The sequence below is a fragment of the Lytechinus pictus genome, chromosome 9 (genome assembly GCF_037042905.1).
Source record: "Lytechinus pictus isolate F3 Inbred chromosome 9, Lp3.0, whole genome shotgun sequence".
Lineage (NCBI taxonomy): Eukaryota > Metazoa > Echinodermata > Echinoidea > Temnopleuroida > Toxopneustidae > Lytechinus > Lytechinus pictus.
The window spans coordinates 15,660,217-15,676,572 of NC_087253.1; the positions used below are offsets into that span (position 1 = coordinate 15,660,217).

At 36.3% G+C, this 16,356-nt stretch overlaps 1 protein-coding gene across 1 annotated transcript; it reads right to left on the minus strand.

The window, feature by feature from the left end:
- Nucleotides 1-1,109: 1,109 nt before the first annotated feature.
- Nucleotides 1,110-14,893, minus strand: LOC129267659 (plasminogen-like). The gene is made up of 4 exons (XM_064104359.1): nt 14,878-14,893; nt 12,192-12,455; nt 10,718-10,981; nt 1,110-4,457 (listed from the first exon to the last, which is right to left on the minus strand). The coding sequence occupies exons 1-4, from the start codon at nt 14,891-14,893 to the stop codon at nt 4,189-4,191; spliced, it is 813 nt and encodes a 270-aa protein (XP_063960429.1). The 3' UTR covers nt 1,110-4,188.
- Nucleotides 14,894-16,356: the final 1,463 nt, after the last annotated feature.

Below are 16,356 nucleotides of genomic sequence, written 5' to 3' on the forward strand. Positions count from 1 at the left end.
TGATATAGCTATAGTTTGAGAAAGCCAATATTTATAGTAGTATCGAGTCCGGAATTGATTTGATTTGCAATCGGGACTGAGTACGTAGTATACACTAGCGTCGTCTGCTACGTAAACTAAATGATCGAATATGACCAAAACTAACCATTATGTTTATGCAAATTAGAACATTTTCCCCCTATTCGGATTTTTGGGGACTTTTAGTATGGTCTTCTATGGACCTCAAAGAAATGTACTGCATTGGAATAAATTATGTTGCAATTTGTTCCAAGTAAAAAGTTGAAATGACTGGACTATAAATTAAATTTCATCGTCCCTTCGAAGCTATATAATCAATCTGCACTTCGATCTTCGGGTAGGAAAAAAGAAATATATCACTCCATCAGGGAATGAAATGTTATATTCAACCACTAGACAGGCGATATCTGTATTATATTTTCTCGTACCCGTTTCAAATGGTAAACGCCATTACCCCCTTCCCCACCCATTCAAGAGAGGCTACAGCAATATTTTTGTTCGACTGTAAAAAATATGAAAACTTCCCGGTGAACAAATTCCGTGACAGTTTCCCCGGACCCTTTAATTTACGGTTTAAGCAGACAAAAGAATTGTGTGCGCGCACACACGGGTATATTTTGTGATTGTGAGCGTGTGTGGTGGGTGTGTAGATGTGTATGTGCTTGTTCGTGCATGTCTTATATGGCGAATTGACCTAATAGGTAGTATACAAACTTTTCTTGTCCCTCCTTTTTTTTTAATTTATTTTTTTTACTTATTTGTTATTGATTAAATTATCTTTATATAGGAGATCATGTTCAGATAAACTGGTTTCCAGCATGGTCTAGGGTGGTGTTTCATAAAGCTGTTCGTAAAGTTATGCACAACTTTATGCACGACTGGAACCTGTTCTTAGGCGCTAAATCAGTTACATGGGGATATCATTTAGCACAAGAAATGGTCACCAGTCGTGCGTAAAGTCATTCTTAACTTACGAACAGCATTATGAAATGGGCCCCTGTTCACATAAAAATAACAATATTTTCCAAATATAATGGAAACAATAAATCAGAAAATTCTGTCATTCATTCAACATAATATATACAATTTTTGAAGGAAATTATGATTTTTTATTTTCATTTATTTCTCATTTATTAAAATATCTGTATACAGGATAGAATGTTCAGACTAACTGCATGGGTTTTTTCCAGCATGGTCCTTTTAGCATAACATTGACAATGGATATATAAACGACATAGTAAATAAGGTTCTACAATTATAATGACTACATTAAAAAAATCCGTAATACAAATATATTCAACATAAATTACATTTATGAAGGGAATTAGTAAAATTAGAATAGCTAACCATTCATGTATAAACTTGTCAATATAATGGAAACTAAACCACTTAGCGCAGTGAAGACGTAATATTTTTGAAAGAATTAATAAGACATGCATTTATTGGATACCTGAAGAATTTATTAACGTATTGTCTATTTAGCATTTATGGAATATCATACGGAAAATGGCAACAAAAGCAGTTTATTGCAAAATAGAACAAAAACAGCCGGTAGTATGCAGTAGTAATAAGTTGACACAAATACAGATTCTTTATAACATAATATGGTAGTGGTTCTCTGTTTTACATAAGTGCATAACTTTATATCAGTGTTTATATTTCAATAATGAAAAGCAAACTATACATTTTATAAACCAAGGAACATCAACTGTGTTCCACACAGCGAACAAGTAGTCAAATAGAATATTACAATACATATACATGTATATACACAATGGGTGGTATCAGTTTCCCATCGATATTTTATTGCTATTGTGCCATCAGTGTATGCAGAACAGACAAGGAAAATGTAAGCTGAATAGAACGGGCCCAACAAGTGAACCCTGTGGAACACGTTCTAATGCTACTCTCCAGATCTAGCCCCTTCAAAAAGCAATTAAACAAATACCTTGAAGCAAGGTTACCAATTCGAATTCAATTAAGTTTGCAGGGACGGCGGTACAGAAGGCAGGGGCGGCCCATCCTTTTATTTTTTAAAGTAAATTTATTTTAAAAAATAGCTGGCAGGCTATGAAAATTCATTATAATTGTTTTTGTAGTTAATAAGCTTTCCATTGGTAAATGATTTTTCATTTCACTTTTGGGTCCGGTCAAGGTCTTAAATCCAACAGTCGCACAGGTTAAGTCGACTTCAGACCATCAAAAGCTTTCAATAATATATCCAATCACATATCATAGATCAGTTTGAAACGATTTCGTTAGTGTGAATACAGCATAAGACAGGTTAAGTTATACATGTATAGACACACCTTTGGTTAAAATTACCATACTTCCAAAAAGCAATAATAAACACTTATTTATGGAATAAAAAAGTAGAGGTAACTGTGTTTCCTATTTTGTCATGTTTGTTGTGAATTATTGATATCCAATAACACACATATAGTAAAAAAAACTTATTCATTATAATTGTATTTGTAGTTAATAAGCTTTCCATTGGTAAATGATTTTTCATTTCACTTTTGGGTCCGGTCAAGGTCTTAAATCCAACAGTCGCACAGGTTAAGTCGACTTCAGACCATCAAAAGCTTTCAATAATATATCCAATCACATATCATCGATCAGTTTGAAACGATTTCGTTAGTGTGAATACAGCATAAGACAGGTTAAGTTATACATGTATAGACACACCTTTGGTTAAAATTACCATACTTCCAAAAAGCAATAATAAACACTTATTTATGGAATAAAAAAGTAGAGGTAACTGTGATTCCTATTTTGTCATGTTTGTTGTGAATTATTAATATCCAATAACACACATATAGTAAAAAAAAACTTCTTGAAAGGTTTTAGAGCAATTATCACTATCAAGACAGTATGAATGTTTACTATCAGAAAAGCTTGGAAGTGGTGGCGTAAAAACTAAATAAAATAGTGACAATTGCACGCCCATTGTACATTTGTATAAAATCTAACATCACCGAGGCCCAGACGAGGGCATTTGAACGATTTCCAAGGGATTGTAAATGATACTATTGTCCGAACAAAATGATATGTTATTATGTGCATCATTTGTCACATAAGATAGTGTTATGAGTCTTATTATTATTTTTTTTTAATGTAAATTTCCATACTCATCACATTATCACGCCGGGTAATGTTTTTTGTTTCTTTGAATAGTGCTAATAACCTTTCCAGGTGTTCTGCATTCTTTGTAAACCATGAAACCCAGGCACTTGGCCACTGTAAATTTCCACACAACAAAAGTTATTAGAGTCCCACAAGGTTCCATTCTCTGGCCACTCCCATTTCAGATAAATAGTTTACCAACAACATGCACCCATGATGCCTTGGCTGGTGTGTACGCTAACGACATGCATGGCTCCATGTACAATCAGCGAAAGTTGTGTTACCGAAGTAGCGCAAAAATACTGAACAATCCTAATAATATTTCGGTAGTAATGCGATATTTAGGAGACGAGTCAGTTCTGCCTACTTTTTGAAAAAGTGATAGTAATTCCCATATGTGTGTAATGCTCGGCCAGGTTTTGACCATAACACACACATGTATATACCTTCTGGTGACCCATGATTCCAAAGTCTGCTGCAGAAACGTGGACTTGTACGTTTTCCCTTTCACCATGTCTCCAATGCCAAGAATCCCCCTAATAGTTTTTCTTGTACTCTATTGTTGAAGCGCATTTAATACAACCAATGTTCTACTGGGAATCTCCCTAACGTTGCATTTTTCTATGGTTGCTTTTAGACAGATATTTATGATAATGATGATAATTGTAATAAAAATAGTAATAATAATAATGCTGATAATAATTATAGCAAAAAAAACAATAATAGTGATAATAATCATAATCCTAATAACAACAACAACAATAATAATAATAATAATGATAATAATTATAAAAACGATATTACGGTATTTTTATAGCGCCATCTACGAATATAAATTATAATCAACTCTGATAAGCGTTACTAGTGTTTTCATTAAAACCATTTTAGCTCGAGCTGCCGGTCCAGCACGCAGTGGATTAAACGTGCCGGGTATACCCATTCACGTTTATTAAGCTGTGCTGCACTCGACCCAGGTGAAGTGAACGGGTATACTCCTTCACCTCACCTGGACCCGTTCACCGGGGTCGAGTGCAGCACGGTTTACTAATTTCCTTTCAGGGCGAAATGAGCGCAGTCGTGGTGATAAATGCCCACTGCGCAGTACTCCCACCTCACATTTACATCAGTGGTATAGCACCACGCTGTGGCAATATGGTCTGGGTTGCGACAATAGTTGTGATCGCCTACATGGTTGTAGCTGTGGTCATGAGGAGAGTCGAGTGACCAATTTTGGCAGGTACGACCATAAAGCGTCTGAGACAAGGTCCCCGTGTAATTCAGTCCTTTGTAGTCATACCAACATGAAGAGATGTCTGCAAGAAAGTGGAAAGGAAAAGTCAAGATCTCAAGACAAACGTAGCTGGAATAATTACTGAAATATTTTGGTGAGTAATATGTTATGTTTCTTGTAGCAGTGTTATAACCTATAGGTATACCGCGATATATCTTAACTCTGAAAAAATACCCACGAAAGTTGGGGTAAAGTTGGTTGGGGTACAATTTTGATTACAGACATCGTAACAAGAACGTTCCATCGAGATGGTGAGATCATTTATCTTGCCATGCCACTGCACAACGCGCAATGGGATAAATCTCGCCCTTACAATGGCAAGGAGGTGGATTCAATTCCCAGTATAGGTCTACATGCAAAATTGGCAAGAGCTTAACAGGCAGATTTTCTCTGTTTAATCTGGATCGAAGAACTTTCGCCTGACATAGGGTCTAGAAATCGGACTATCTGTGTTTCAGGATAAAAACTGTGCGACAAAAGCATATGAAAACACTCTGTTTCTGGTTTTCTATTTCAAGCTCCAAGCTGTATATATATGGCGGTCTTCCATATTTCAAAATGCATTATGCCGAGATATATATATACACAACAAAAAAAGTAAGTCCCCCCTTAAACAAACATCAATAATTTCCGAACCAATGCGAGTTTTTAATATATTTTTAAATGAGCGTGTAGGTAATTTTATAAGCTACCCTCTGAGTAAACGTTATGGACGTATTAAACTTCATGCTTCAGTAAGCACGGTCAGAAGGCAAAAATGTCACTTTTCAAAAGTCACAAGCCAAATATCATGACTTTCATGCCATTTTATTGGAACTAATTCCACATTCTCATCATAAAAAATATTCAGAAGGCTTGTAAAAGGTACTCTCTAAAAGACGATACAACTTTTTGGCTAAATTTCACGGTTGAATAAACACTAGTCCAAATTTGCTATAATTGGATTTTTTACACATTTATATCAATAAAAATGATAGAATACGAAGACAGTTATTTTTGGAAGAGTTTCTTCAACAATATTCATCGTTTCACGGTTCAATGAACATTTATTGAAAACAAAAAATACGATTTTCAAATATCATAGGCAAGTATTGGTTTATTTTGGGAACTGAAAATGATCTTTTCTAAACTTTTTCGTTATGTTCATTACCAATTAACATGCTTCAGTGATTCAAAGGCGTTTAATTAAATATCCACGCTTGAATGAACATGTGGAATGCGATTAGCTCTTTTTTACGTTATTGGAAAAAATGCAATTTGTTACTATGGATATCTGTCACAAACCTCCTTGCATAGTTCATTTGATTTGATTTTTATGAAAATCCCGATGTTTAATGCATCAGTGAGCATACAATATTCGAATATTATGCAAATGAGAAGAAAGTTCAAGGCCTTGGCCCCACTCTGTGTCGTATCGAATGGTTATTTTGATGTGCGCGCCTTTTGGATAGTGTTACTCTGAATCCATGTACGAAGTTTCATGAAATAAATATTGGCAGAAGTAACAAAAACCGTCCATGGCGGCGGCGGCGGCGGCGGCGTCAACATCAAATCTTAACCTAAGGTTAAGTTTTTTAAATGACATTATAACTTAGAAAGTATATGGACCTAGTTCATGAAACTTGGACATAAGGTTAATCAAGTATAATTGAACATCCTGCCTGAGTTTCAGGTCACATGACCAAGGTCAAAGGTCATTTAGGGTCAATGAACTTAGACCATGTTGGGAAAATTATTTTCAAAATCTTAACCGAAGGTTAAGTTTTTGAAATGACATCATAACTTAAAAAGTATATGGACCTAGTTCATGAAACTTGGGCATAAAGTTAATCAATTATTAGTGAACATCCTGCTCGAGTTTCAGGTCACGTGACCAAGGTCAAAGGTCATTAAGGGTCAATGAACTTTGGTCAAGTTGGGGGCATTTGTTGAATTACTATCATAACTTTGAAGATTTATGGATCTAGTCCATGAAACTTGGACATAAGATTAATCAAGTATTAGTGAACATCCTGCCTGAGTTTCAGGTCACATGACCAAGGTCAAAGGTCATTTAGGGTCAATGAACTTTGGCCAAGTTGGGGGTATTTGTTGAATTACCATCATAACTTTGAAAATTTATGGATTTAGTTCATGAAACTTGGACATTAGGTTAATCAAGTACCACTGAATATCCTGTGTGAGTTTCAGGTCACATGACCTGAAATTGTAATTGTTGAAGTGCCATCATAACTTTGAAAGTTTATGGATAGAGAATGAATGAAATGTGGACATGGGTGTAGTTGACAAGTCTTAAGTCACCGTTCAAATGTCATCTATGGTCAATGAACGTGGTATTATATCATTATATGAATGGTGTTTTTGTGAATGATTATTTTATAGTAGTTTTCAAAGTTAGCACTGCTGCTATGTTAAATTGCGTAATGCAGGCGAGACTGCCAGAGGCGTTCCACTTGTTACATTTTTTACATGCTTTTGGAAAAAGTGGGGGGGGGGGACTGAAGCTCCCCGCCCAACCCCCCCCCCCCCCCCCGCTTCCGCGGCCCCTGCAATACATTGTGCTCCCTCAACCATGAACATAATGATATCAAAATTGTGTGTGGAGTGGCTAAATGATGGATAGTAAAACAGCATAACACCATAAAATTCACCTAAAGACAACATTTGCCCAACTTTGTATTTGCACAATCTGAAAAACGACTCTTGTGACTTTCAAAAATTGTCATTTTTAATTCAATCTTTATTACTCATGCATGACTCAACTGATCAATCTTATTTTTCCCCAGGAGTTGCTTAATGAGTGTAGAAAACCACCTACGGAATATCATATCTCAAAATAATTCCGTTCAAAAGTTACAGCAATTTGATTTAGGGGGGACTTACTTTGTTTGTTGTGTATATATATATATATATATATATGTGTGTGTAAAGTTATACATGTACAACAGCTTTGGCAACTCTTTTTATTTAAATATTGTAAAGAAATGGATGAAGAGAACAATGGTAGGCGTAGCTTAAATCAAGGTTCCCCAGAGCTATCTACCCTTTGGAAAAATTGGTGATGCCGAAAAAATTTCTCTGCCGGGAATCGAACCCGGGCCCCCAGCTTTGAACGCCGGTGCCTTAACCACTAGACCACAGAGACGGGTTAGTGGCTAGGGCGACCCCGATCCGATTGACCGTCAGATAGACAAATTTTCGACACTACACCAATTATAATTTCCTTTGTCGGGTGAAGGTGGGTTTCGAACAATGACAAGCCGCCATGCTTCAGCTGGATCAAAGCTATTGCTTTGATTTAAGCTACGCCTACCATTGTTCTCTTCATCCATTTCTTTACAATATTTAAATAAAAAGAGTTGCCAAAGCTGTTGTACATGTATAACTTTACACATTTGTATACGTTCCCCCTACGTGTACTGTATCAAAGCAATAGCTTTGATCCAGCTGAAGCATGGCGGCTTGTCATTGTTCGAAACCCACCTTCACCCGACAAAGGAAATTATAATTGGTATAGTGTCGAAAATTTGTCTATCTGACGGTCAATCGGATCGGGGTCGCCCTAGCCACTAACCCGTCTCTGTGGTCTAGTGGTTAAGGCACCGGCGTTCAAAGCTGGGGGCCCGGGTTCGATTCCCGGCAGAGAAATTTTTTCGGCATCACCAATTTTTCCAAAGGGTAGATAGCTTTGGGGAACCTTGATTTAAGCTACGCCTACCATTGTTCTCTTCATCCATTTCTTTACTATATATATATATATATATATATATATATATATACGTACCTGTTAAACGTCTGCTACCGGCGGTTTCACGCCCGGACTTGAGGCGATCTTCAGGCAGACTGACGTTATTGGCTATTTGTGTGGTGCGGCGGGTCAATTTGACGCTTCGGTGGTTTCCGGTTTGGTCTCGTTCGGTGTCTGCACTTTGAAATCAGTTCCGACCTTTTGTTTAGTGAGTTTCTGTTTGTTATTATGGACACTTTTTCCTCCAGGCAAAGATTGCACAAGCCACTTTTTCTTTGGTTTAAGTTTGACTTTTTTTCGATTTCCCATGTTAGCGTAGATTCGATATTCTTTTCCTTCAGATTCCATGTGCATTTTGAGAGTTGAGTTTCGTTCCGGTATCTTTCATGCTTAAATGATTTGATGTGGTTTCTGTATCTATCTTTGAATGTCCCCCCTGCAAGCCCGAAGTAGTGTTTCTCTTCGTTGCCATGTCGGATCGTCGCCTTGTATACCAGAGCCGTCTGCATACAGTTTCCTTGTAATGGACATCGGTTTTTTTGCCGACAGTTACATTTTGGCTTATTTTCCGCTCGTGGATTTGATTGCTTAACAACTTTTTGGTTGTGGGTTTTTATTATGGTATCCATGTTTTTCATGCAACTGTAGCTAACCTTTATTGTGTTCTTGTTGAATATTTGGTTCAATTTATGTCCCTTGGGGAAGTGTTTCATTATTAGCTTTATGAATCTCCCTCCTACGTTGGTTTTCACTTCAGAATTGTAAGGTGGGTTAAACCAGGTGACTTTTCTACTTCTATTTCTTCTTTTTCTTCCTTCTTCTACTGGTCTGATGTATTTGATGGTTTTGTCATACCCGCTTCTTTTCAGGGCGTCGTCGTATGCTGGCGCTGCTTTCTTGAATAGGTCTTCGTTAGAAGACAGTGTCGAGAGGCGCTTCTCAACGGCCGCAGGTATTTGGTTGAGGATAGGGGGTGGATGGTTAGATGCCCTATGTACGTAGGTCACCGTGTCATTAGGTTTTCTATATGGTTGAAAATCGCCTGTGTCTAGGTTGAGGGTGACGTCCAAGTAATCTACGATTTTTTGGTTAGTTTGGACGGTGATGCGTAGGCCGAGATCATTGAAGACCTTTATGAGGTCTTTTCGCGCCCTATCCGCCCTGCTCCCTGATGCTCGTCGGAGTACCGCTAGTCCGTCGTCGCGGTATAGGCCTACACTATAGGTGTTGATTTTTTTGTTTAATTGTGACAGAGCATATAATCCTACGAGCTCGCAAATCTCGGCTCCGTCGTAGGCACCCATGGAAACATCAAATTGCTTTCGGCCTTCTCTTTTTTCCCACGCTTTGTTGTTGTTGTCGAAGAGCAATGTTCTCCTTGCATGCATGATCGTTTCCATTTCTTCATCTTCGATGGCAGTGAATTTCTGGGCCCAGCTTAGGCAGGTTGACAATAGCTCGGTTGTGATGGAGGGGTAGAAGTCGATTATGTCAAATACAATAAATGATAATGATTCCTGAACCATTGTATTACATCGGCTGTGTTGGTCCACTGGTTTGGGTTGGTTTCTGCTTTTATTTGCTTGTTAATGCGATCAAGCATTATCTTGCTAACCCGGCCTAATTCGGGTTTCGTAGGGTTGATTAACCTGGCCTGGAGGTTGTTTTTGAAATTTTCCTTATGGTCTTTTAAAGTGATGAACGCTGCTTTTTCCGGTGTATTGTTTATTCTATCACCGATGTCTAATTTTCTTGCAATCATTTCTGATTCACGGTCGATTTCTTCAATTATTTCTTCGTTGGCAGACTTGTATTTGCTTGTAATGTTCTCATTCAATAGTTTTTCGTATTTCCTGGGGGCCATCATGTATATGTTCCGGGTTTTGTCGGCATGAACGAATATATGTATGTATATATATTCAAAACCCGATATTTTTTTTACGGTAATCATATACTGTGCTGGCAAGTGGCATGGTCATACTGGCGTTGCAGTATCCTTTGTAGCTTACAAAGTTATATATATATATATAATATCGTTATATATATATATATATATATATATATGCACATTTATATATATTGATATATGTATATTTATATATATGTATTTCTACTTGTTTAATAAATATAATTAAAAACAATAAATTTTCAAGTATAGTTATATTTTACTTTGAATAATGTTAATGTATCCATATGATATTAATTTTTGTTTGCTTATTGCTATGTTATGCTGAAAAAAAAAAATTATTATACATTATATACTTTTGTTAATGGAATGTGAAAATGAAACAAAATGAAATAAAATGAGAACAAAAATGAATCCAGGACGATCTTGTTCTGGGATTGCCTCTTTTGAATTCGATCAACTTATTTACCCCCCCCCCCCCCCGGTTTCATATGAGATAGAAACGTTACACACGTTTATGTATTTGTAATTTCATTCGCTTGTTAAAAAGATTTATATTGTTGCTGATGTCAATTTTTTGCCATTATCAACCAAACACTTTTCAAAAAGGGAGATTAAAAAAACTTACTCCCCCCTTTCGGTAATGGGTCGCACTCTGGGTCAAATAAACCGACGGCACAGTACTCCCAAATCACATTTACATCAGTAGTATAGCACCACGCTGTGGCAGCATGATCTGGGTTGCGACAATAGTTGTGATCGCCTACATGGTTGTAGATGTGGTCATGAGGAGAGTCGAGTGACCAATTTTGGCAGGTACGACCATAAAGCGTCTGAGACAAGGTCCCCGTGTAATTCAGTCCTTTGTAGTCATACCAACATGAAGAGATGTCTGCAAGAAAGTGGAAAGGAAAAGTCAAGATCTCAAGACAAACGTAGCTGGAATAATTACTGAAATATTTTGGTGAGTAATATGTTATGTTTCTTGTAGCAGTGTTATAACCTATAGGTATGCCGCGATATATCTTAACTCTGAAAAAATACCCACGAAAGTTGGGGTAAAGTTGGTTGGGGTACAATTTTGATTACAGACATCGTAACAAGAACGTACAATCGAGATGGTGAGATCATTTATCTTGCCATGCCACTGCACAACGCGCAATGGGATAAATCTCGCCCTTACAATGGCAAGGAGGTGGATTCAATTCCCAGTATAGGTCTACATGCAAAATTGGCAAGAGCTTAACAGGCAGATTTTCTCTGTTTAATCTGGATCGAAGAACTTTCGCCTGACATAGGGTCTAGAAATCGGAATATCTGTGTTTCAGGATAAAAACTGTGCGACAAAAGCATATGAAAACACTCTGTTTCTGGTTTTCTTTCAATTTCAAGCTCCAAGTTGTATATATATGGCGGTCTTCCACATTTCAAAATGCATTATGCCGATATATATATATATATATATATATAAGTATGGATATATATTCAAAACCTGGTATTTTTTTACGGTAATCATATACTGTGCTGGCAAGTGGCATGAAACTGGCGTTGCAGTATCCTTTGTAGCTTACAAAGTTTTATATATATATATATATATATATATATATATATATATATATATATATATATGTATATGTACATTTATATATATTAATATATATATATTTATATATATGTATTTTCTACTTGTTTAAAAAATAACATTAAAAACAATAAATTTTCAAGTATAGTTATATTTTACTTTGAATAATGTTAATGTATCCATATGATATAAAATTTTATTTTGCTTATTGCTATGTTATGCTGAAAAAAAATAAATTATTATACATTATATACTTTTGTTAATGGAATGTGAAAATGAAACAAAATGAAATAAAATGAGAACAAAAATGAATGCAGGACGATCGTGTTCTGGGATTGCCTCTTTTGAATTCGATCAACTTACTCCCCCCCCCCCCCTGTTTCATATGAGATAGAAACGTTACACACGTTTATGTATTTGTAATTTCATTCGCTTGTTAAAGATGTATATTGATGCTGATGTCAATTTTTTGCGATTATCAACCAAACACTTTTCAAAAAGGGAGATTAAAAAAACTTACTCCCCCCTTTCGGTGATGGGTCGCACTCTGGGTCAAATAAACCGACGGCACAGTACTCCCAAGTCACATTTACATCAGTGGTATAGCACCACGCTGTGGCAGTATGATCTGGGTTGCGACAATAGTTGTGATCGCCTACATAGTTGTAGATGTGGTCATGAGGAAAGTCGAGTGACCAATTTTGGCAGGTACGACCATAAAGCGTCTGAGACAAGGTCCCCGTGTAATCCAGTCCTTTGTAGTCATACCAACATGAAGAGATGTCTGCAAGAAAGTGGAAAGGAAAAGTCAAGATCTCAAGACAAACGTAGCTGGAATAATTACTGAAATATTTTGGTGAGTAATATGTTATGTTTCTTGTAGCAGTGTTATAACCTATAGGTATGCCGCGATATATCTTAACTCTGAAAAAATACCCACGAAAGTTGGGGTAAAGTTGGTTGGGGTACAATTTTGACTACAGACATCGTAACAAGAACGTACAATCGAGATGGTGAGATCATTTATCTTGCCATGCCACTGCACAACGCGCAATGGGATAAATCTCGCCCTTACAATGGCAAGGAGTTGGATTCAATTCCCAGTATAGGTCTACATGCAAAATTGGCAAGAGCTTAACAGGCAGATTTTCTCTGTTTAATCTGGATCGAAGAACTTTCGCCTGACATAGGGTCTAGAAATCGGAATATCTGTGTTTCAGGATAAAGACTGTGCGACAAAAGCATATGAAAACACTCTGTTTCTGGTTTTCTTTCCATCTATTTCAAGCTCCAAGCTGTATATATATGGCGGTCTTCCACATTCCAAAATGCATTATGCCGATATATATCAATAAATATATATATATATAAGTATGGATATATATTCAAAGCCCGGTATTTTTTTACTTTAATCATATACTGTGCTGGCAAGTGGCATAAAACTGGCGTTGCAGTATCCTTTGTAGCTTACATGCAAAGTTATATATATATATATATATATATATATATGTACATTTATATATATTAATATATATATATTTATATATATGTATTTTCTACTTGTTTAAAAAATAACATTAAAAACAATAAATTTTCAAGTATAGTTATATTTTACTTTGAATAATGTTAATGTATCAATATGATATTAATTTTTTTTGCTTATTGCTATGTTATGCTGAAAAAAATAAATTATTATACATTATTCTCGGCAAACAAAATGACAAAACAAAATAATATGCGATTATGTCGTGGCTTTATTCAATAGAGATGAACGCTTCCCGAAATTGGTGTCACAATCACATAAGTATAAAACATAGATATGAATACCTCTGATTAGAGACTTACATTCATGTATATCTGAAACCAACCGATAGCCTCGAATTAGCTCCCCGAAGGGGGGTTAAACCCCCGGCTAGAAGGCCCCCCTCCCAGAAAATTCAACGTTAAATTTCGCGGCTGCTTTCCCACTGGTTCTCTGCTAGCCGGACAGGAATACCAGCACAGCTATGAACTACATTTATGAGCTACCGGCAAATCGGTGGATTACAGATGTCATACTTATATCATATAATATACATATATATATATATCAGCCTTCCCGCATGAGAACTTGGGTGAGGCCTAAATTTCACGAAAAATATAAATGTATACAGAATACCAGCCTCCCCGCCTATGAGATCAGGTGAGGCCTAAACTGAAAGTTCGAGCGTGACACCCTTACATAAAATATAAATGTATACAGAATACCAGCCTCCCCGCCTATGAGATCAGGTGAGGCCTAAACTGAAAGTTCGAGCGTGACACCCTTACATTCAAATCTACAATTGCGTTCTTAAAGTACTATGTAAAGTTATAAATAAATCCCCTTCGTCTAGGTACCGAATGAGGACCCGATTCAATATGAAATATTAATCAACGTACATGGCATCAAAGTGGAAAATCTAATAACTAGAGGCGAAAATATAATTCACTGCTTTAAACACCTTGCAAAAGTGACCATTGTGGATTAAAGAACATATGCCATGTCAATAATATGACAATACAATTCATGTGAATTACCAATATATAACGAACACCCAGCCACAAAAACGGGTAAGGGCGAAAACCCACCTGACCACGTACAGTCCAAAATAGATCAGAAGGATAAAATTCCCTTACGGCCCACATTTCTAAATGCACGACAATCTTTGTATTGTTTTGGTGTGCGACCAGGCAAACTGCCTCCGGATTTGAATTCGTGTTTCGTTATATAAATCAATATTATATTCATGTAAGTAAACTAATTCAAATGTCCATTATCGACAGTTCTACATCCCGTTATTCCATCCTGAACGAGCTGTACATTCCAATAAAACACAAATCAACTCTGAATGATACGTATAGCGTATCTTCATTCTCGACCTTCTCCAACGCATGTTTAAACAATATTCCAACATCGTTTGACCCAAACGTACCGTTTACATGGGTGGTTGTTGGGGAGGAGGTGGGAAAATTACAAGCGAATATTTTGGACGTTCATCTCCGTTGAAAGCCAAGACTAAAATGAAGGATTTTTCGCGCCTTCACACCTAGGCGCGCGCGCCAAAACATGCGCGCTCCTTGCGCCCAGTACAAATTATTGTCATTGTGCGCATAAACCAAACAGGCTGGCGCGCCATTGTGACGTATCACCTCGTCAACCGCGCCATTTTTAAAATTACAAATACCTTCATGACCTGGCATTGTTCACCGACTAATAAATCATTTTAAATCGCCGAGTCGTCTTTAAAATACATTATATACTTTTGTTAAAGTATACATCCAAAGAATCAAAAGTATTTTATAATGACTTTATGTGGTCATCATTGTAAAGGGGAAGTATTACTAATCAGATATATAACTTCACTTTTCAAAATAGTGATCAGAGATTGCAGAAATCAGCTCTCAAAAATGATTTATTTTCATGCCATATTTCTGCCTTCCACCGGTCCTCTTGCGAGCTCCAGCTGAGTGACGTCACACAATGAGCAGTGAGCAGCTGAGCTGACAGCAGCCCATTGGAGAAGATCTTTCCAATCAGCGTTTTTTGCTCTTAAAATTGTTTATTCCTCTTAAGATTGGTCTTGTTATATAGATAAAAGTTTGAATTTACTGAACAGTGAAAAAAAGTGCACATTTAACGTATTTTGGTAACCGATATTTAGCTTAGAATTTTTTTTTTTTTCAAGAAATATATGTGAATAAACAAAGCATATTTTCACGTAGAAATCACACTTGCGTCACATTAATGTTATAGTCAATATAAAGCATAGACATTCTTCTTTATGACTGAACAAAAATTATGAAATTTCATTAAGTAGCAAAGTCAGGAACCACAAAACACAAAAAAAACACGGCAATATCCATCGCGAAATGACTGAAATTGCAGTTGAATTGCCGAAGCATTATTAGGAAACAGCGGCGAGCGGACTTTCTTTCATATATCTTAAAAATGCCTTCCCGTTAGGGCGATGGTCTGTGGCCAAATGCGTTGGCCATTGTTTTGTCATGTGCGAGGACCCTGGTTCGAAACTCGGATTTTTTTTTCTGGGTATTTTTTTTTTATTCCTTCCCCGTCCCTACCCATCTTTTTTTTCTCTTTTTATTTTCTTGTGAAATTCTATTCAGACCTGTATTTATCAAATCTTGCTTCTTAATTGCTGCTTTTGATTTTCAAGTTCTTGATTAGATTATTTCTACTCTTATTTGGGATGGGAGGGGTAGAGTTAAAAGTCAAGTCCACATCAACTAAAAATTATTTGAATAGAGTAATTTCCCTTGTTGTTTTTACTCAAAACAGTCATATACACAAAACAATGATATGCAAATTAGAGTTGTCACTCACATCACATTCGTTTCTATTTTTTGTGGCATTTTGTTTTTTATTCTTTGCAGATTTGACGATAGGAAACTCTTCATCTGATCACAATAGGTTATATTTACGGAACTGTTAAAATAGTAATCATATAAATATGAATCAAAGTTTTTATGAAATTTCCTGCAATATCTTGTTATTTTTCTTTAAATTCAAATGAATTTTTGATTGCGTGGACTTCTCTTTTACTCTTAATGTAGGGAATGCATAGCAAAATTTATCCAGAAAAAAAATTATCTTAGAATATGCAAATCAGTAATTGGACACATGTTCACTTTTCTTTCATCCAGGC

What these genes read in the sequence shown, in the direction of transcription:
- LOC129267659 (XM_064104359.1), bottom strand. An exon ending in CCCATCACCGAAAGGGGGGA is followed by an intron (nt 10,982 to 12,191) that starts GTAAGTTTTTTT and finishes ACTTTCTTGCAG; the next exon opens with ACATCTCTTCATGTTGGTAT. An exon ending in CCCATTACCGAAAGGGGGGA is followed by an intron (nt 4,458 to 10,717) that starts GTAAGTTTTTTT and finishes ACTTTCTTGCAG; the next exon opens with ACATCTCTTCATGTTGGTAT.